Here is a 23301-nt window from a genome sequence, read left to right on the forward strand (position 1 = left end):
CTGATGAGGGAAGCGCTGGTAAAAATGTTGGGTTTCATAAATTTGGTGCACAAAAAAAGCACTTTTTTTCATTGCCTAATTAATACAAAGCATTTCACCCCTAGACTCTAAAGGAAAGGGAGGTGATTTATAACAACAGTTAACAAATTCCACAGGCCATAACAACTTAAAGGCCCTATGAAGAATATTCAAGGTGACTATGAACATCAGTGCCTAGAAGAACAAATTCTAAAAGTATCAGGCTACATATCAACTTAAAGCTTATACTATTTTTACTTTACCATAATCCTTTGTTTCCTTCCTTCTAATAAGCATTGGAATTTGGTTGGTTGAACAGATAACTGTGGCCAATGGTAAAGCTGTATAAGGTACTCCACACACAGTATCAAAATTGATCCCTGCATTTTGGGCAGTTTGGAATAAAATTTCTGCAACCTGTAAAAAAACAACACATAACCCAATTATTATTATTACTATTTTAAGTGGTGTATAAATCATGTAACAACATAAAGACAGTAACAACCCAGCAAGGGAGAGTCTTAAACCTGATCAGAAAAATATAAATGCCTTTTTGTTAAGTTGTCCTCTCCACAAATCCCAGTTTACAAATATAAATATAAAAACAGAAGAATTAACCTACTTAGCTAGACTCAGGGCTGCTCCAAGGGCAACATGGAATGTGTTAGGAAAGGCTATGATGTTCATCCTGAAGACTGAGGATGACCCCTAGGCTTCACAGTTTTCCTTAGTAATTCATTATGCTTGTCATGTCTAAACCTATCACCTGCTAGTTTTATTTTCCCAACAGAAGTCTTCAATTAAGAAGTTTCACAAGAGAAATTAAGAAAACAATTGCATTAAAAAGAATAAAACAGGGACTTCCCTGGCAGTCCAGTGGTTAAGACACCGCGCTTCCACTGCAGGGGGCACGGGTTCAATCCCTGGTCAGAGAACTAGGATCCCACATGCCGCACAGCACAGCCAAAAAAAAAAAAAAGAATAAAACGCAAATAAATTTAACCAAGGAAGTGAAAGACCTTTAACCAAGGAAGTGAAAGGCCTGTACACTAAAAACATAAGACATTGATTTTAAAAACAAACAAACTGAAGATGACATAAGTAAATGGAAAAATATTCCATGCTCATGGATCAGAAAAATTAAACTGTTAAAATGTCCATACTAGGGCTTCCCTGGTGGCGCAGTGGTTGAGAGTCCACCTGCCGATGCAGGGGACACGGGTTCGTGCCCCGGTCTGGGAAGATCCCACATGCCGCGGAGCGGCTGGGCCCATGAGCCATGGCCGCTGAGCCTGCGCGTCCGGAGCCTGTGCTCCGCAACGGCAGAGGCCACAACAGTGAGAGGCCTGCGTACCGCAAAAAAAAAAAAAAAAAAAAAAAGTCCATACTAAGAGCAATATACAGATTCAATGAAGTTTCTAAAAAATTACAATGGCACTTTTCACAGAAATGGAACAAACAATCCTAAAATTTGTATGGAACCACAAAAGACCCTGGATAGCCAAAACAATCTTGAGAAAGAAAAACAAATATGGAGGTATCATATTCCCTGATTTCAAACTATATTACAAAGTAATAGTAGTCAAAACACTATGGTATTGGCATAAATACAGACACACAGGTCAACAGAACAGAATAGAGAGCCCAGAAGTAAACCTACACATATATGTTCAATTAATTTACATCAAAGGAGCTAACAATACACAAAGGGAAAAGGACAGTCTCTTCAACAAAATGGTTTTGGGAACACTAGACTACATCTTACACCATACACAAAAATTAACTCAAAATGGATTAATGACTTGAATGTAAGACCTGAAAACATAAACCTCCTTGAAGAAAACAGGTGGTAAGTTCCTTGACAATGGTCTTAACAATGATGTTTTAGACTTGACACCAAAAGCAAAGAAATAAAACCAAAAATAAACAAGTGGGAAGGTGGTTCTAGATGGTGGAGTAAGAAGATCCTGAACTCACCTCCTCTCATGGACACAACAGATCTACAACTACATTAAGAACAATTCCCTCCAAAAGGAACCTGAGAGCTAGGTGAACAGCTACTCCACAACAAAGGATAAAAGGGCACATGGAGACAGGCAGGAGAGTTAGAGACACAGTCTCGCCAAAAACTCCATCACTACTTCAGCAACCCATAACCAGGAGGGATCTCACAAATATGGAACTTCTCCCTGATGCTCTGCATCAGTCACCCCAACCCCTGGGACCTACACCAGAGAGATGAGCACTCAAAACACCTGGCTTTGAAGACCAACAGGGCTTGGATCCAGGAAAACCATATGGATGTAGGGAATAGAGATCTGCTCTTAAATGGCTTGTGTGCAGACTCACTCACCCTGGGACCCAACACAAAAACTGTAGCCTGGGGAAGAGTAAGATGCGGAGATCACCTTCCTCCCCACAGATACACCAGAAATACATCTACACGTGGAACAACTCCTACAGAGCACCTACTGAACGCTGGCAGAAGACCTCAGACCTCCCAAAAGGCAAGAAACCCCCCACATACCTGGTTAGGGCAAAAGAAAAAAATAAACAGAGACAAAAGGATAGGGACGGGTCCTGCACCAGCGGGAGGGAGCTGTGAAGGAGGAAAAGTGTCCACACACTAGGAAGCCCCTTGGCGGGCGGAGACTGTGGGTGGCGGAGTGGGGGAGCTTCGGAGCCGCGGAGGAGAGCACAGCAACAGGGGTACGGAGGGCAAAGCGGTGAGATTCCAGCTCAGAGGATCAGGGCTGACCGGCACTCACCAGGCCGAAAGGCTTGTCTGCTCACCCGCCGGGGCGGGCAGGGCTGGAAGCTGAGGCTCAGGCTTCGGTCGGAGCACAGGGAGAGGACTGGGGTTGGCAGCGTAAACACAGCCTGCAGGGTGTTAGTGCACCGCGGCTAGCCGGGAGGGAGTCCGGGGAAAAGTCTGGACCTGCCGAAGAGGCAAGAGATTTTTTCTTCCCTCTTTGTTTCCTGGCGCACGAGGAGAGGGGATTGGGAGCGCTGCTTAGGGGAGCTCCAGAGATGGGCGCGAGCCGCGGCTAAAAGTGCGGACCCCAGAGACGGACATGGGACACTAGGGCTGCTGCTGCCGCCACCAAGAGGCCTGTGTGCGAACACAGGTCACTATCCACACCCCCCTTCCGGGGAGCCTGTGCAGCCCGCCACTGCCAGGGTCCCGGGATCCAGGGACAACTACCCCGGGAGAACGCACGGCGCGCCTCAGGCTGGAAACGTCACACCGGCTTCTGCCGCCGCAGGCCCGTCCCGCACTCCGTGACACTCCCTACCCCCGGCCTGAGTGAACCAGAGCCTCCGAATCAGCGGCTCCTTTAACCCCGTCCTGTCTGAGCAAAGAACAGACGCCCTCCGGCGACCTACACGCACAGGCGGGGCCAAATCCAAAGCTGAGCCCCTGGGAGCTGTGAAAACAAAGAAGAGAAAGGGAAATCTCTCCCAGCAGCCTCAGAAGCAGCAGATTAAAGCTCCACAATCAACTTGATGTACCTGCATCTGTGGAATACATGAACAGACAACGAATCATCCCAAATTAAGGAGCCGTGTGGATGAAAGGCTCTTGGTGCTGCAGCCAGGAGTTAGTGCTGTGCCTCTGAGATGGGAGAGCCAACTTCAGGACACTGGTCCACAAGAGGCCTCCCAGCTGCACATATTATCAAACGGCGAAAATCTCCCAGAGATCTCCATCTCAACGCCAGCACCCAGCTTCACTCAACAACCAGCAAGCTACAGTGCTGGACATCCTATGCCAAACAACTAGCAAGACAGGAACACAACTGCACCCATTAGCAGAGAGGCTGCCCAAAATCATAATAAGTCTACAGACACCCCAAAACACACCACCAGACATGGACCTGCCCACCAGAAAAACAAGATCCAGCCTCATAAACCAGAACACAGGCACTAGTACCCTCCACCAGGAAGCCTACACAACCCACTGAACCAACCTTAGCCACTGGGGACAGACACTAAAAACAACAGGAACTACGAACCTTCAGCCTGCAAAAAGGAGACCCCAAACACAGTAAGATAAGCAAAATGAAAAGACAGAAAAACACACAGCAGATGAAGGAGCAAGATAAAAACCCACCAAACCTAACAAATGAAGAGGAAATAGGCAGTCTACCTGAAAAAGAATTCAGAAAAATGATAGTAAAGATGAACCAAAATCTTGGAAATAGAATAGACAAGGTGCAAGAAACAGGTAACAAGGACCTAGAAGAACTAAAGATGAAACAAACAATGATGAACAACACAATAAGTGAAATGAAAAATACTCTAGATGGGATCAATAGCAGAATAACTGAGACAGAAGAACGGATAAGTGGAAGATAAAACAGTGGAAATAACTAATGCAGAGCAGAATAAAGAAAAAAGAATGAAAAGAACTGAGGACAGTCTCAGAGACCTCTGGGACAACATGAAACGCACCAACATTCGAATTAGAGGGGTTCCAGAAGAAGAAGAGAAAAAGGGACTCAGAAAATATTTGAAGAGATTATAGTTGAAAACTTCCCTAATATGGGAAAGGAAATAGTTAATCAAGTCCAGGAAGCACAGAGTCCCATACAGGATAAATCCAAGGAGAAATACGCCAAGACACATATTAATCAAACTGTCAAAAATTAAATACAAAGAAAGCATATTAAAAGCAGCAAGGGAAAAACAACAAATAACACACAAGGGAATCCCCATAAGGTTAACAGCTGATCTTTCAGCAGAAACTCTGCAAGCCAGAAGGGAGTGGCAGGACATATTTAAAGTGATGAAGGAGAAAAACCTGCAACCAAGACTACTCTACCCAGCAAGGATCTCATTCACAATCGATGGAGAAATTAAAACATTTACAGACAAGCAAAAGCTGAGAGAGTTCAGCACCACCAAACCAGCTCTACAACAACTGCTAAAGGAACTTCTCTAGGCAAGGAACACGAAGGAAAAGACCTACAATAATGAACCCAAAACAATTAAGAAAATGGGAATGGGGACATACATATCGATAATTACCTTAAATGTAAATGGACTAAATGCGCCCACCAAAAGACACAGATTGGCTGAATGGATACAAAAACAAGACACATATATTTGCTGTCTACAAGAGACCCACTTCAGACCTAGAGACACATACAGACTGAAAATAAGGGGATGGAAAAAGATATTCCATGCAAATGGAAACCAAAAGAAAGCTGTAGTAGCAATTCTCATATCACACAAAATAGACTTTAAAATAAAGACTATTAGAAGAGACAAAGAAGGACACTACATGATGATCAAGGGATCGAGCCAAGAAGAAGATATAACAATTGTAAATATTTATGCACCCAACATAGGAGCACCTCAATACATAAGGCAAATACTAACAGCCGTAAAAGGGGATATTGACAGTAACACATTCATAGTAGGGGACTTTAACACCCCACTTTCACCAATGGACAGATCATCCAAAATGAAAATAAATAAGGAAACACAAGCTTTAAATGATACATTAAACAAGATGGACTTAATTGATATTTATAGGACATTCCATCCAAAAACAACAGAATACACACTTTCCTCAAGTGCTCATGTAACATTCTCCAGGATAGATCGTATCTTGGGTCACAAATCAAGCCTTGGTAAATTTAAGAAAATTGAAATTGTATCAAGTATCTTTTCCGACCACAACGCTATGAGACTAGATATCAATTACAGGAAAAGATCTGTAAAAAATACAAACACATGGAGGCTAAACAATACACTACTTAATAACGAAGTGATCACTGAAGAAATCAGAGGAAATCAAAAAATACCTAGAAACAAATGACAATGGAGACACGATAACTCAAAATCTATGGGATGCAGCAAAAGCAGTTCTAAGAGAGAAGTTTATAGCCATACAATCCTACCTTAAGAAAAAGGAAACATCTTGAATAAACAACCTAAACTTGCACCTAAAGCAATTAGAGAAAGAACAAAAAAACCCCAAAGTTAGCAGAAGGAAAGAAATCATAAAAATCAGATCAGAAATAAATGAAAAAGAAATGAAGGAAACAATAGCAAAGATCAATAAAACTAAAAGCTGGTTCTTTGAAAGGATAAACAAAATTGATAAACCATTACCCAGACTCATCAAGAAAAAAAGGGAGAAGACTCAAATCAATAGAATTAGAAATGAAAAAGGAGAAGTAACAACTGACACTGCAGAAATACAAAAGATCATGAGAGATTACTACAAGCAACTCTATGCTAATAAAATGGACAACCTGGAAGAAATGGACAAATTCTTAGAAAGGCACAACCTGCCAAGACTGAATCAGGAAGAAATAGAAAATATGAACAGACCAATCACAAGCACTGAAATTGAAACTGTGATTAAAAATCTTCCAACAAGCAAAAGCCCAGGACCAGATGGCTTCACAGGCGAATTCTATCAAACATTTAGAGAAGAGTTAACACCTAGCCTTCTCAAACTCTTCCAAAATATAGCAGAGGGAGGAACACTCCCAAACTCATTCTACGAGGCCACCATCACCCTGATACCAAAACCAGACAAGGATGTCACAAAGAAAGAAAACTACAGGCCAATATCACTGATGAACATAGATGCAAAAATCCTCAACAAAATCCTAGCAAACAGAATCCAACAGCACATTAAACGGATCATACACCATGATCAAGTGGGGTTTATTCCAGGAATGCCAGGATTCTTCAATATACGCAAATCAATCAACGTGATACACCATATTAACAAATTGAAGGAGAAAAACCATATGATCATCTCAATAGATGCAGAGAAAGCTTTTGACAAAATTCAACACCCATTTATGATAAAAACCCTGCAGAAAGCAGGCATACAGGGAACTTTCCTCAACATAATAAAGGCCATATATGACAAACCCACAGCCAACATCATCCTCAATGGTGAAAAACTGAAAGCATTTCCACTAAGATCAGGAACAAGACAAGATTGCCCACTCTCACCACTCTTATTCAACATAGTTTTGGAAGTTTTAGCCACAGCAATCAGAGAAGAAAAGGAAATAAAAGGAATCCAAATCGGAAAAGAAGAAGTAAAGCTGTCACTCTTTGCAGATGACATGATACTATACATAGAGAATCCTAAAGATGCTACCAGAAAACTACTAGAGCTAATCAATGAATTTGGTAAAGTTGCAGGATACAAAATTAATGCACAGAAATCTCTGGCATTCCTATACACTAAGGATGAAAAATCTGAAAGTGAAATCAAGAAAACCCTCCCATTTACCACTGCAACAAAAAGAATAAAATATCTAGGAATAAACCTGCCTAAGGAGACAAAAGACCTGTATGCAGTAAATTACAGGACACTGATGAAAGAAATTAAAGATGATACAAATAGATGGAGAGATATACCATGTTCCTGGATGGGAAGAATCAACATTGTGAAAATGACTCTACTACCCAAAGCAATCTACAGATTCAATGCAATCCCTATCAAACTACCACTGGCATTTTTCACAGAAATAGAACCAAAAATTTCACAATTTGTATGGAAACAAAACAGACCCCGAATAGCCAAAGCAATCTTGAGAACGAAAAACGGAGCTGGAGGAATCAGGCTTCCTGACTTCAGACTATACTACAAAGCTACAGTAATCAAGACAGTATGGTACTGGCACAAAAACAGAAATATAGCTCAATGGAACAGGATACAAAGCTCAGAGATAAACCCACACACATATGGTCACCTTATCTTTGATAAAGGAGGCAGGAATGTACAGTGGAGAAAGGACAGCCTCTTCAATAAGTGGTGCTGGGAAAACTGGACAGCTACATGTAAAAGTATGAGATTAGATCACTCCCTAACACCATACACAAAAAAAAGCTCAAAATGGATTAAAGACCTAAATGTAAGGCCAGAAACTATCAAACTCTTAGAGGAAAACATAGGCAGGACACTCTATGACATAAATCACAGCAAGGTCCTTTTTGACCCACCTCCTAGAGAAATGGAAATAAAAACAAAAATAAATGGGACCTAATGAAACTTAAAAGCTTTAGCGCAGCAAAGGAAACCATAAACAAGACCAAAAGACAACCCTCAGAATGGGAGAAAATATTTGCAAATGAAGCAACTGACAAAGGATTAATCTCCAAAATTTATAAGCAGCTCATGCAGCTTAATAACAAAAAAAACAAACAACCCAATCCAAAAATGGGCAGAAGACCTAAATAGACATTTCTCCAAAGAAGATATACAGACTGCCAACAAACACATGAATGAATGCTCAACATCACTAATCATTAGAGAAATGCAAATCAGAACTACAATGAGATATCATCTCACACCAGGCAGAATGGCCATCATCAAAAAATCTAGAAACAATAAATGCTGGAGAGGGTGTGGAGAAAAGGGAACCCTCTTACATTGTTGGTGGGAATGTAAATTGATACAGCCACTGTGGAGAACAGTATGGAGGTTCCTTAAAAAACTACAAATAGGGCTTCCCTGGTGGCGCAGTGGTTGAGAGTCTGCCTGCCGATGCAGGGGACACGGGTCCATGCCCCGGTCCGGGAAGATCCCACATGCCGCGGAGCAGCTGGGCCCGTGAGCCATGGCTGCTGAGCCTGCGTGTCCAGAGCCTGTGCTCCGCAATGGGAGAGGCCACAACAGTGAGAGGCCCGAGTAACAAAAAAAAAAAAAAAACTACAAATAGAACTACCATATGACCCAGCAATCCCACTACTGGGCATATACCCTGAGAAAACCATAATTCAAAAAGAGTCATGTACCAAAATGTTCATTGCAGTTCTATTTACAATAGCCCAGAGATGGAAACAACCCAAGTGTCCATCATCGGATGAATGGATAAAGAAGATGTGGCACATATATACAATGGAATATTACTCAGCCATAAAAAGAAAGGAAATTGAGCTATTTGTAATGAGGTGGATAGACCTAGAGTCTGTCATACAGAGTGAAGTAAGTCAGAAAGAGAGAGACAAATACCGTATGCTAACACATATATATGGAATTTAAGAAAAAAAAATGTCATGAAAAACCTAGGGGTGAAACAGGAATAAAGACACAGACCTACTAGAGAATGGACTTGAGGATATGGGGGGGGGGAAGGGTAAGCTGTGACAAAGCGAGAGAGAGGCATGGACATATATACACTACCAAACGTAAAGTAGATAGCTAGTGGGAAGCAGCCGCATAGCACAGGGAGATCAGCTCAGTGCTTTGTGACCGCCTGGAGGGCTGGGATAGGGAGGGTGGGAGGGAGGGAGACGCAAGCGGGAAGAGATATGGGAACATATGTATATATAGAACTGATTCATTTTGTTGTGAAGCTGAAACTAACACACCATTGTAAAGCAATTATACTCCAATAAAGATGTTAAAATGAAAAAAAAAAAACCTGTAGCCTGAAAAGAGCCTAGATCATATGTGAAGTAAGTTCACTTGCTAATCTTAAAGTGTCTGCCAGAGGGGCTCTGTTGGGGCTCTCTCCAGGTATGGAGTCACTGGCAGGCACCATTTTTACACTCTCTTTCTAACTTGCTACTGCCTGCCCCTCCCTGCACCACAGCCCCAGCCCCACCAGAAGCAGTGGGTGAGTACACCACTTCCCCATGTTTCTGCTGCAGCCTTTCCCCCCATCCTCCACTGATCCTGCAGCCACACCAGTGGTGTGGATGCACACCAAAGCCAGCGGGCACATGTAGCCCAAATAGGGGACAAGACTTGAGTGTGTGCTTTCGTTGCTAGGGGGGATTGCATTTCTGGGCCCCAAAGGTGTGAAACAATCAAAGACACAGTTTGAGAAACAACTAAGAACTAGAGCAAGGTTAAACAGTAAGGTTTATTTCCCAAACAGGGCCACCCCTTCAAGACTAGAAAAGATAACTGTATCACCTAACACACAGAAACACAGAGTCAAGCAAAATGAGAAAACAGGTATATGTTCCAAACGAAAGCAAAAGATAAAACCCCAATAGAAAACCTTAATGAAACAGAAATAAGTAATTTACCTGATAAAGAACTCAAAGTAATGGTCTTAAAGATGCTCACCAAAATAGGAAAAAGAATGGATGAACACAGAACTTCAACAAAGAGACAGAAAATATAAAAACGTACCAAAGACAAGTCAAAGAGCTGCAGAATACAATAACTGAGCTGAAAAATAAACTAGAGGGCTTCAACAGCAGACAAGATGAAGCAGAAGAAAAGATCAGTAATCTGGAAGACAGGGCAGTGGAACTCACCCTAACAGAGCAGCAATAAACAGAACAAAACACCAGCATTTTAAAAAGCAAAAATAGTGTAGGGGACCTAGGGAAAAATATTGAGAATAACATTCACATTATAGATTAGAAGAGTCCCAGAAGAAGAGAGGGAAAAAAGGGGCAGAAAACTTATTTGAAGAAATAATGACTGGGGTGCAGAGACAAGATGGCAGAGGAGGACTTGAGCTCACCTCTTCTTACAAAAACACCAAAATCACAACCAACTGCTGAACAACCATTGACAAAAAAAATGCTGGAACCTACCAAAAAAGATATTCTACACCCAAAGACAAAGAAGAAGCCACAATGAGAAGGTAGGAAGGGTGCAATCACAATAAAATCAAAACCCATACCCGCTGGGTAGGTGACCCACAAACTGGAAAATAATTATACCACAGAAGTTCTCCCACATAAGTGAAAGTTCTGAGCCCCACATCAGGCTCCCCAGCCTGGAGGTCTGGCAATGGGAGGAGGAGCCCCCAGAGAATCTGGCTTTGAAGGCAAGCAAGGTTTGATCACAAGAATTCCACAGGACTGGGAGAAATAGAAACTCCACTCTTGGAGGGCACACAAAAGGTCTCATGTGACCAGGACCCAGGGAATAAAGCAGTAACCTCATAAGAGGCTGGGCCAGACCTACTTGACGGTACTGGAGGGTCTCCTATGGAGGTGGGGTGGGGGAGGCAGCTGTGGCTCACTGTGGGGACAAAGACACTGGCGGTGGTAGTTCAGGGGAGTACACATTGGCATGAGCCCTCCTGGAGGGTGCCATTCTCTCACCAAGACCTGGCCCCACTCAACAGCTGGTAGGCTCCAGAGCTGGCATGCTTCAGGCCAAACAACCAACAAGGTGGGAATACAGCCACACCCATCAGCAGACAGGCGGCTTAAAGTCTTCCTGAGCAAACAGCTGCCTGCAAAACACACCTCCTGACGTGGCCCTGCCCCCCAGAGGGACAAGTCCCAGCTCCACCCACCAGTGGGCAGGAACCAGTCCCTCCCACCAGGAAGCCTGAACAAGCCTTTTAGACAGCCTCATCCACCAGGGGGCAGACAGCAGAAGTAAGAACTACAGCCCTGCAGCATGCAGAAACTGCAATCAAAGAAAGTTAGGCAAAACGATATGGTAGAGGAATATGTCCCACATGAAGGAACAAGATAAAACCCCAGAAGAACAGCCAAGTAAAATGGAGACAGATAATCTACTTGAAAAAGAATTCCGAGTAATGATAGTAAAGATGATCCAAGATTTCAGAAAAAGAATGGAGGCACAGACGGAGACTATACAAAAACGTTTAACAAAGACCTAGAAGAACAAAGAGATGAACAATACAATAACTGCAATAAAAACTACACTACAAGGAATCAATAGTAGAATAATAGAGGCAGAAGAACAGATAAATGAGCTGGAAAACAGAACGATGGAAATCATGGCTGCGGAACAGAATTAAAAGAAATGAAGACAGTCTAAGAGACCTCTGGGACAACATTAAACACACCAACATTTGCATTACAGGGGTACCAGAAGGAGAAGAGAGAAAGGTCCTGAGGAAGTATTTGAAGACATAATAGCTGAAAACTTCCATAATATGGGAAAGGAAACAGTCACCCAAGTCCAGGATGCACAGAGAGTCCCAGGCAGGATAAATCCAAAGAAGAACATGACGATACACATGGTAATAAAACGGATAAAAATTAAAAACAAAGAAAAAATACTGAAAGCAATGAGGGAAAAGCAACAAATAACATACAAGGGAATCCCCACAAGGTTATCAGCTGATTTCTCAGCAGAAACTGCAGACCAGAAGGGAGTGGCATGAGAGTTAAAGTGATAAAAGGGAATAACATACAACCAAGAATACTCTACCCAGCAAGGCTCTCATTCAGATTCAATGGAGAAATAAAAATTTTTACAGACAAGCAAAACCTAAGAGAATTCAGTACAATCAGACCTTTGCAGTACAAAGGTCAGTACAATCAGACCTTAGCAACGTATGCTAAAGGAACTTCTCTAGGCAGAAAAGGCCACAACTAGAAATAAGAAAATTACGAATGGAAAAGCTCACCAGTAAAGGCAAACACACAGTAAAGGTAGGAAATCATCCACACACAAATATGACACAAAACCAGCAACTGCGAGAGGAGGAGAGTACAAATGCAGGATATTGGAAATGCATTTGAAATTAAGAGACCAGCAACTTAAAACAATCTTGTATATATATAGACTGCTAAATCAAAACCTCATGGTAATGGCAAATCAAAACTCTACAATAGATACTCATACAAAAAAGAAATAGAAACCTAAAAACAACAGTAAAGATAAACTTCAAATCACAAGAGAAGAGAACAAAAGAGAAAGGGAAGAAAAAAGATCTACAAAAACAAATCCAGGGCTTCCCTGGTGGCGCAGTGGTTGAGTGTCCGCCTGCCGATGCAGGGGACATGGGTTCGTACCCCAGTCCGGGAAGATCCAACATGCCGCGGAGCGGCTGGGCCCATGAGCCATGGCTGCTGAGCCTGCGTGTCTGGAGCCTGTGCTCCGCAGCAGGAGAGGCCACAACAGTGAGAGGCCCGCGTACCGCAAAAAAAAAAAAAAAACCAAAACAATTAACAAAATGGCAATAAGAACATACATATCAACAATTACCTTAAATGTAAATGGATTAAATGCTACAATCAAAAGACACAGTCTGGTTGAATAGATACAAAAACAAGACTCGTATATATGCTGTCTACAAGAGACCCACTTCAAAACTAGGGACACATACAGACTGAAAGTGAGGGGATGGAAAAAGGTATTCCATGCAAACAGAAATCAAAAGAAAGCTGAAGTAGCAATACTCATGTCAGACAAAATAGACTTTAAAATAAAGACTGTAAAGATGTTAAAAATAAATAAATGAATAAAGTCTGTCACAAGACACAAAGCACACTGCATAACGATCAAGGGATCAGTTGAAGAAGATAGAAAAATTGTAAATAAATATGCACCCAACATAAGAGCACCTCGATATATAAGGCAAATGCTATCATCCATAAGAGGAGAAATCGACAGTCACACAATAGTGAAGGACTTTTAACACCCCACTTAACATCAATGAATAGATCATCCAGACAGACAATCAATAAGGAAACACAGGTCTTAAATGACACATTAGACCAGATGGTCTTAATTGATACTTATAGAACATTCCATCTAAAAGCAGCAGACTACACATTCTTCCCAAGTCCACAGAGAACATTCTCCAGGATTCATTACATGCTGGGCCACAAAGCAAGCCTCAGTAAGTTTAAGAAAACTGAAATCATATCAAGCATCTTTTCTGATCACAATGCTATGAGTTTAGAAATCAACAAGGAAAAAAACTGTAAAAAACACAAACAAGTGGAGGCTAAACAATATGGTACTACATAACCAATGGATCATTGAAAAAATCAAAGAGGAAATCAAAAAATAACTAGAGACAAGTGAAAACGAAAGCATGACAATCCAAAATCTATGGGGCACAGCAAAAGAGTTCTAAGAGGGAAATTTACAGTAATACAATCTTACCTCAGGAAACAAAGAACATCTCAAATAAACGATTTAACTTTGCACGTAAAGCAACTACAGAAAGATGAACAAACAAAACCCAAAATTAGTAGAAGTAAAGAAATCACAAAGATCAGAGCAGAAATAAATGAAACAGAGATGAAGAAAATAATAGAAAAGATGAATGAAATTAAAATCCCGTTCTTTGAAAAGATAAAAACGGATAAACCTTTAGAAAGACTCATCACGAGTCTTGAGAGGGCTCAAATCAATAAACTTAGAAATGAAAAAGAAGAAATTACAACGGATACGACAGAAATACAAACGACCACAGGAGACTACTACAAGCAACCATATGCCAATAAAATGGACAACCTAGATGAAATGGACAAATTCTTAAAAAGGTACACTCTGAAGACTGAACCAGGAAGAAATAGAAAATATGAACAGACAAATCGCAAGTACTGAAATTGAAACTGTGATTAAAAAACTCCCAGCAGGGACTGCCTGTTGGCAGAGTGGTTAAGAATCCACCTGCCAATGCAGGGGACACAGGTTCGATCCCTGGTCCAGGAAGATCCCACATGCCGCAGAGCAACTAAGCCTGTGCACCACAACTACTGAGCCTGCACTCTAGACCCAGGAGCTACAACTACTGAGCCCATGTGCCACAACTACTGAAGCCCGCATGCCTAAAGCCTGTGCTCTGCAACAAAAGAAGCCACTGCAATGAGAAGCCCTTGCACCGCAACAAAGAGTAGCCCCCACTCGCCACAACTACAGAAAGCCCACACACAGCAACAAAGACCCAACAGAGCCATACATAAATAAATAAATATTTATTTTTTAAAATAAATAAATAAACAGAAAAACCTCCCAACGAACAAAAGTCAACAACGACATGGCTTCACAGAAGAATTCTATCAAATTTAAAGAAGACTGAATACCTATCCTTCTGAAACTCTTCCAAAAAATTGCAGAGGAACGAACACTCCCAAGTGCATTCTATGAGGCCACGATCACCCTGATACCAAAATCAGACAAAGATACTGCAAAAAAAGAAAATCACAGGCCAATATCACTGAAGGACATATACGCAAAACTCCTCAACAAAATACTAGCAAACTAAATCCAACAATACATTAAAAGGATCATATGCCATGATCAAGTGGGATTTATCCCAGGGATAAGAAGATTTTTCAGTATCCATAAGTCAATCAGCATGATATACCACATCAACAAATCGAAGAATAAAAATCACAAGATCATCTCAATAGATGCAGAAAAAGTTTTTAACAAAACTGAACACCCATTTAAGATAAAAACTCTCCAAAAAGTGGGCATAGAGGGAACATACCTCAACATAATAGAGGCCATGTATGACAAACTTACAGCTAACATCATACTCAATGGTGAAAAGGTGAAAGCATCTAAGATCAGGAACGAGACAAGGATGTCCACTCTTGCCACTTTCACTCAACAGTTCTGGAAGTCCTAACCATGGCAATCAGAGAAGTAAAAGAAATAAAAGGAATCCAAATTGGAAAAGAAGAAACAAAATACTCACTGTTTGCAGATGACATGATGCTATACATAGAAAATCCTAAAGATGCTACCAGAAAACTATTAGAGCTCATCAATAAATTTGGTAAAGTTGCAGGATACAAAATTAATACACAGAAGTCTCTTGCATCTCTATACACTAAAAACAGAAGATGAGAAAGAGAAATTAAGGAAACAATCCCATTTGCCAGCACATCAAAAAGAATAAAATACCTGGGAATAAACCTACTTGAGGAGACAAAAGACCTCGACTCTGAAAACTAAGACACTGATGAAAGAAATCAGAGATGACACAAACAGATGGAAAGATATACCGTGTTCTTGGATTGGAAGACTCAATATTGTCAAAATGATATACTACCCAAGGCAATCTACAGATTCAATGCAACCCCTATCAAACTACCAATGGCATTTTTCACAGAACTAGAACAGAAAAACTTTTAATTTGTATGGAAACACAAAAGACCCCAAATAGCCAAAGGAATCTCAAGAAAGAAAAACAGAGATGGAGGAATCAGGCTCCCTGACTTCAGATTATACTACAAAGCTACAGTCATCAAAACACTATGGTGCTGGCACAAAAACAGAAATATAAAATCAGTGGAACAGGATAGAAAGCCCAGAAATGAATCCATACACCTATGGTCAATTAATCTATGACAAAGGAGGAAAGACTATACAATGGAGAAAACACAGCCTCTTCAATAAGTGGTGCTGGGAAAACTGGATAGCTATGTAAAAGAATATTAGAACATTCTTTATCACCATATACAAAAATAAACTCAAAATGGATTAAACACCTAAATGTAAGACCAGATACTATAAAACTCTTAGAGGAGTACATAGGCAGGAAACTCTTTGAAATAAATTGCAGCAATATCTTTTTCAATCCGTTTCCTAGAGTAATGGAAATAAAATAAAAAATAAACAAATGGGACCTGATTAAACTTAAAAACTTTTGCACAGCAAAGGAAACCATAAACAAATCGAAGACAACCCACAGAATGGGAGAAAATATTTGCAAATGATGCAACTGGCAGTGAATTAATCTCCAAAATTTACGAACAGCTCATGCAGCTCAATATCAAATAAACAAGCAACCCAATCAAAAAATGGACAGAAACAGACATTTCTCCAAAGAAGACAGACATACAGATGGCCAAGAGGCATATGAAAAGATGCTCAACATTGCTAATTATTAGAGAAATGCAAATCAAAACCACAAAGAGGTACCACCCACACCAGTCAGAATGGCCATCATCAAAAGGTTTACAAACAATAAATGCTGGACAGGGCTTGCAGAAAAGGGAACCCTCCTACACTGTTGGTGGGAACACAAACTGGTACTGCCACTATGCAGAACAGTATGGACATTCCTTAAAAAACTAAAAATAGAGCTACTATATGATCCAACAATCCCACTCCTGGGCAGATATCTGGAAAAAAACATGGTTCAAAAGGATACATGAACCCCAATGTTCATTGCCGTGCTGTTCACAATATCCAAGACATGGAAGCAACCTAAATGCCCATCAACACATGACTGGATGAAGAAGATGTGGTATATAAATACAATGGAATATTAATCAGCCATTAAAAAGAATGAAATAATGCTATTTGCAGCAACATGGATGGACCTGGAGATTATCACACTAAGTGAAGTTAGAGAAAGACAAATATCATATGATATCCCTTATATGTGGAATCTAAAATGAAATGACACAAATGAACTCATTTACAAAACAGAAATAGACTCCTAGACTTAAAAAACAAACTTATGATTACCAAAGGGAAAGGTGGTGGGGGCAGGGAGGGACAATTGAGAGTTTGGAATTGACATATACACACTACTATATTTAAAATAGATAACCAACAAGGTCCTATTGTATAGCACAGGGAACTATGCTCAATATTCTGTAATAACCTAAATGGGAAAAGAATTTGAAAAAGAATAGATACATGTACGTGTACAACTGTATCACTATGCTGCACACCTGAAACGAACACAGTATCGTTAATCAACTATACTCTAATATTAAAAAAAAAGGAACACAATTTTTTAAAAAAAGGAAAGAATGGCTAAAAATTTCCTGAAGATTCAGGAAGTCCAGAGTGTTCCAAAGAAGATGAACCCAAAGAAACCTGAACCAAGACACATAATTAAAATGTCAAAAGTTGAAGACAAGGAGAGAATCTTAAAAGTGGCAAGAGAAAAACAACTTGTTATATACAAGAGAATCCCCCCTCATAAGACTATCAGCAGACTTCTCAGCAAAAACTTTGCATGCCAGAAGGAAGTGGCATGACATATTCAAAGTGCTCAAAGGAAAATACTTCCAACCAAGAATACTCTAGACCATATGGACCTAATAAATACAGAGAACATTCCATCCAAAAGCAGAATACACATTCTTCTCAAGTGTATATGGAACACTCTCCAAGACAGATCATATGCTAGACCACAAAACAAGTCTCAAGAAATTTAAGATTGAAATCATATCAAGTATCTTTCTGACCACAATGGCATGAAACTGGAAATACAGAAAGAAAACAAGAAAAATCTCAAATATATGAAGATTAAACAATATGCTATTGAACAACCTGTGGGTTAATGAAGAAATCAAAGGAGAAATTTCAAAAAAAACCCTTAAGACAAATGAAAATCAAAACAAAACATACCAAAATCTATAGGATGCCACAAAAGCAGTTATAAAATGGAAGTTTATAATGATACAGGCCTACCTCAAGAAATAAGAAAAATCTCAAATAAATGACCTAACTTTATACCCAAACAAAGCAGAAAAAGAACAAATGAAGCCCAAAGTTAATAGAAAGAAGGAAATAATAAAGATAGGAGTGGAAAAAAAATGAAAGAGACTATTAAAAAGACAATTAAAAAAATAATGAAACTAAGAGCTGGGTCTTTGAAAAGATAAAATTGATAAACATTTAGCTAGAGTCACCAAGAAAAAAAGAGAGCACTCAAATAAATAAAATCAGAAATGAAAGAGAACATACACCAGATACCAAAGAAATACAAAGGCTCATAAGAGGTTACTATGAACAACTATAGATCAACAAATTAAATAACCTGGAAGAAATAACCTGTAAGAAATAGGTAAGTTCCTAGAAACACACAATCTTCTAAGACTGAATCATGAATAGAAAATATGCACAAACCGATTACTAGTAAGGAGAATGAATCAGTAATAAACAAACAACAACAGCAACAAGAAAAACAACTCACAACAAAAGTCCAGGACCAGATGGCTTCATTGTTGAATTTTACCAAACATTCAAAAAAGATTTAATACCTATCCTCCTCAAACTCTTCCAAAAAATTAAAGGAGGGAATGTTCCCAAACTCATTTTACAAGGCCACCATTACACTGATACCAAAATCAGATAAAGACACAACAAAAAAAGTACAGGCCAGTATTGCTGATGAATTTAGAGGCACAAATCTTCAACAAAATATTAGCAAACCAAATTCAACAATACATTACAAGGACAATAAGCTATGATCAAGTGGGATTTATCCCAGGCAATACAAAGAAGGTTCAACATCCACAAATCAATGTGATACACCACATTAACAAAACAAAGGATAAAAATCATATGATCATCTCAATAGGTACAGAAAAAGCATTTGACAAAATTCAACAACCATTTATGATAGAGACTGAACAAACGGTAGAGATGGAACGTACCTCAAGATAATAAAGGCCATATATGACAGGCCCACAGCTAATCATTATACTCAATGGCGAAAATCTGAAAGCTATTTCGTTAAGATCAGAAACATGATAAAGATGCCCATTCTTGCCATTTTTACTCAACATACTATTGGAAGTCCTAGCCAGAGCAATTAGGCAGAAAAAAGAAATAAAAGCCATCCATACTGGAAAGGAAGAAGTAACTAAGTGGGCAACAACATGATTTTACATTTAGAAAACCATAAAGAGTTCACCAAAAAATTGTTTGAAGTAATAAACAAATTCAGTAAAGTTGCAAGGTACCAAATCAATATACAAAAATCTGTTGTGTTTTTATACACTAACAACAAACCATCAGAAAGAGAAGTTAAGAAAACAATGCCATACACAATTGCCTCAAAAAGAACAAACTACCTAAGAATAAATTTAACCAAGGAGGTCAAAGACCTGTACACTAAAAACTAGAAGACACTGATGAACAAAACTGAGATGACACAAATAAATGAAGATATTCCATGATCATATATTAGAAGAATTAATACTGTAAAAATGTCCATACTATCCAAAGCAGTCTGCAGATTCAGTGCAATCGCTATCAAAATTCCAAAGACACTTTTCACAGAAATAGAACAAACAACCCTAAAATTTCTTTGGTACCACAAAAGATCTCAAATAGCGAAAGCAATCTTGAGAAAGAAAAATAAAGCTGGAGGCATCACACGCCCTGACTTCAAACTATAAACAGAATGGTATTGGCATAAATACCAAACAAATAGATCAATGAAACAGAAAAGAGAATAAACCCTAAACCCTAAAAATAAAACCAAGCACGTATGTTCAATTAATTTATGACAAAGGAGCCAAGAATATACAATGAATATACAATGGGAATATACAATGGGAAAGGATGGTCTCTTAAAATAGTGTTTGTAAAACTGGACAGCCACATGCAAAAGAATGAAACTGGACCACTATATTACACCATACACAAAAATTAACTCAAAATGGATTAGACTTGAATGTAAGACCTGAAACCATAAAACTCCTAGAATAAAACATAGGTAGTAAGCTCCTTGACATCACTCTTAGTGATATTTCTTTGGATCTAACTTCAAAGGCAATGGCAACAAAAGCAAAAATAAACAAATGAGACCACATCAAACTAAAGAGCTTCCACACAGCAAAGGAAGCCATTAGTAACAAAAACAGGTAAGCTTCTGAATTGCAGAAGATACTTGCAAATTATATGTCCAAAAAGGGGTTAGTATCCAAAATATATAAAGAACCCACACAGCTCAATAATTTAAAAAAAGATCTGATTAAAAAATGGGCAGAAGATCTGAACAGACATTTTTCCAAAGAAGACATATTGATACAAATGGCCAACAGGCATATGAAAAGATGCTCAGTATCACTAATCATCAGGGAAATGCACATCAAAACCACAATGTGATATCACTTCACACCTTTCAGAATGGCTATTATCAAAAGAGCAAGAAATAATAAGTATAAGGACTTCCCCGGTGGTCCAGTGGTAAAGAATCCGCCTTCCAATGCAGGGGATGCAGATTCGATGCCTGACTGGGGAACTAAGATCCCACATACCGTGGGGCAACTAAGCCATGTGCCACAACTACTGAGCCCGTGTGCTGCAAACTACAGAGTCCACATGCTCTGGAGCCCGTGAGCAACAACTATGGAGGAGACCCGCAGGCCACAACTAGAGAAAAGCCCACACGCTGCAATGAAAGATCCCACATGCCGCAATGAAGATCCCACATGCCACAACTAAGACCCGATGCAGCCAAGGATAAAATAATTAATTTAAAAAAAAGGAAATAATAAGTGTTGGTGAGGATATGAAGAAAATGGAACCCTTGTGCACTGATGGAGAAAATGTTAATTAGTGCAGCCACTGTGGAAAATAGTATGGAGGTTCCTCGAAAAATTAAAAACAGAACTCCCACGTGATCCAGCAATTCCACATCTGGATATTTATCTGAAGAAAATGAAAACATTATCTTGAAAAGATTTCTGCACCCCCATGTTCACTACAGCATTATTTACAATAGCCAAGATATGGAAACAACCTAATTTGCAAAACAACCATGAATGAACAAGTGGATAAAGAAAATGTGGTACACACACACACACACACACACACAAAATGGAATATTATTCAGCCACGATAACTGTAAAACATTGAAATTTGCTCAACGTACATGGACTTGAAGGGCATTATGTTAAGTGAAATAAGTGAGATGGAGAAAGACAAATACTTCATGATATCACTTATATGTGGAATCTTACAAAAACAAACAAACAAAATGACAAGTCATAGATACAGAGAACAGATTGGTGGTTGCTAGAGGCAAAGAGTAGTGGGTAGGCAAAATGGGTGAAGTGATTCAAAAGGTACAAACTTACAGTTATAAAATAAGTAAGTCATGGGGATGTAATACACAGCATGGTGACTACAGTTAATAATACTGTATTGCATATTTGAAGGTTACTGAAAGATCTTAAAAGTTCTCAGCAGAAGAAAATAAAATTTGTAACTATGAACACAGACATGTTAACCAGACTTGCTATGGCAATCATTACACAATATATACAAATAGAGTCACTACGTTGTACACCTGAAACTAATATAATTTTATACGTCAATTATATCTTAATAAAAAAATCAATGGAAGAATATACACCAAAGTGTTTTCTTAAAGTTTTCATAGGACTTCCCTGGTGGTGCAGTGGTTAAGAATCTGCCTGCCAATGCTGGTGACATGGGTTCGAGCCCTGGTCCAGGAAGATCCCAAGTGCGTGGAGCAACTAAGCCCATGCACCACAACTACTGATGCTGTACTCTAGAGCCCATGAGCCACAACTACTGAGCCCGCGTGCAACAACTACTGAAGCCCGTGCACCTAGAGCCTGTGCTCCACAACAAAGAGAAGCCACTGCCACAAGAAGCCCATGCACAGCAACAAAGAGTAGCCCCCCCTCGCCGCAACTAGAGAAAGCCTGTGCACAGCAATGAAGACCCAACAGGAAGACCCAACGCAGCCAAAAATAAATAAAAAAAAAAGAAAGGTGACTTTAAAAAAAATAAAGGTCTCATAAATACAGAGCCTACTGTGTGAAGCACTAGTTGATAATATCCTTTTCTACATAAATCATCACATTTTAATGCCAGAATGCATACTCCCACCCAACACCATCTTATTTTAAGAAGAAAAGCAGTTACTTAGTGAACTAGATCAGAGGTGTTCAGAATTTTTTGTTCCTGTATCTCTAAAGATTTGAAAAATTTATGAATACTTTTAAGCTGTAAAAAATGTAACTTCTAGAGTACTGAAAAAATTAACATATTATCCTAGAACTGTTACATCACACCTTTAAGTGAATACAATGGGATCCAAATGCTATACTGATTTGATACTCAACATCTGCTTAAAAAAAAAATGAAAATGTTGAATTATGAACTTGGAAAATTTTACATTTTTTTGAACTCATATTTTCATTCCATTGTCTCCACAAAATTTTATTCTAATGCAATATATATCTGTACTTGAAAAACTTTTACTAATCATTCTATGATACTTCTCCACAACAAAAATGTATGTAAACTGAAATTTTAAATTGTGAATTTATTTATTTATTTATTTATTTTTTGCGGTAGGCGGGCCTCTCACTGTTGTGGCCTCTCCCATTGCGGAGCACAGGCTCCGGACGCGCAGGCTCAGTGGCCATGGCTCGCGGGCCTAGCCGCTCCGCAGCATGTGGGATCTTCCCGGACCGGGGCACGAACCCGTGTCCCCTGCATCAGCAGGCGGACTCTCAACCACTGCGCCACCAGGGAAGCCCTAAATTGTAAATTTTAAAAATTTCCTGTGACCATAAGTCTCTAAGTGTTAAAAATTCTGTTATCATTACAATTGTTATGAGCATAAAATTAATTAAAACATAATCTGCAAATTTTGATAGAAGCATAAAAACAGATTTTGGAAATGCGTTTCTTTTTTTCTTTTTTCGCAGTACACGGGCCTCTCACTGTCGTGGCCTCTCCTGTTGCGGCTCTGGACGTGCAGGCTCAGCGGCCATGGCTCACAGGCCCAGCCGCTCCGCGGCATGTGGGATCTTCCCGGGCCGGGACACGAATCTGTGTCCCCTGCATCGGCAGGCAGACTCTCAACCACT

The 23301-nt window shown here is 39.7% G+C and overlaps 1 protein-coding gene across 1 annotated transcript in view; it reads right to left on the minus strand.

The window, feature by feature from the left end:
* Positions 1 to 23301, minus strand: part of UMPS (uridine monophosphate synthetase) — a 54327-nt gene that overhangs the window by 29446 nt on the left and 1580 nt on the right. The window contains exon 2 of the mRNA XM_065876186.1: positions 282 to 435. Coding sequence (XP_065732258.1) covers positions 282 to 435 — 154 coding nt within the window. The remainder of the gene's footprint in view (positions 1 to 281; positions 436 to 23301) is intronic.

The sequence above is a fragment of the Phocoena phocoena genome, chromosome 4, assembly GCF_963924675.1.
Source record: "Phocoena phocoena chromosome 4, mPhoPho1.1, whole genome shotgun sequence".
NCBI lineage: Eukaryota > Metazoa > Chordata > Mammalia > Artiodactyla > Phocoenidae > Phocoena > Phocoena phocoena.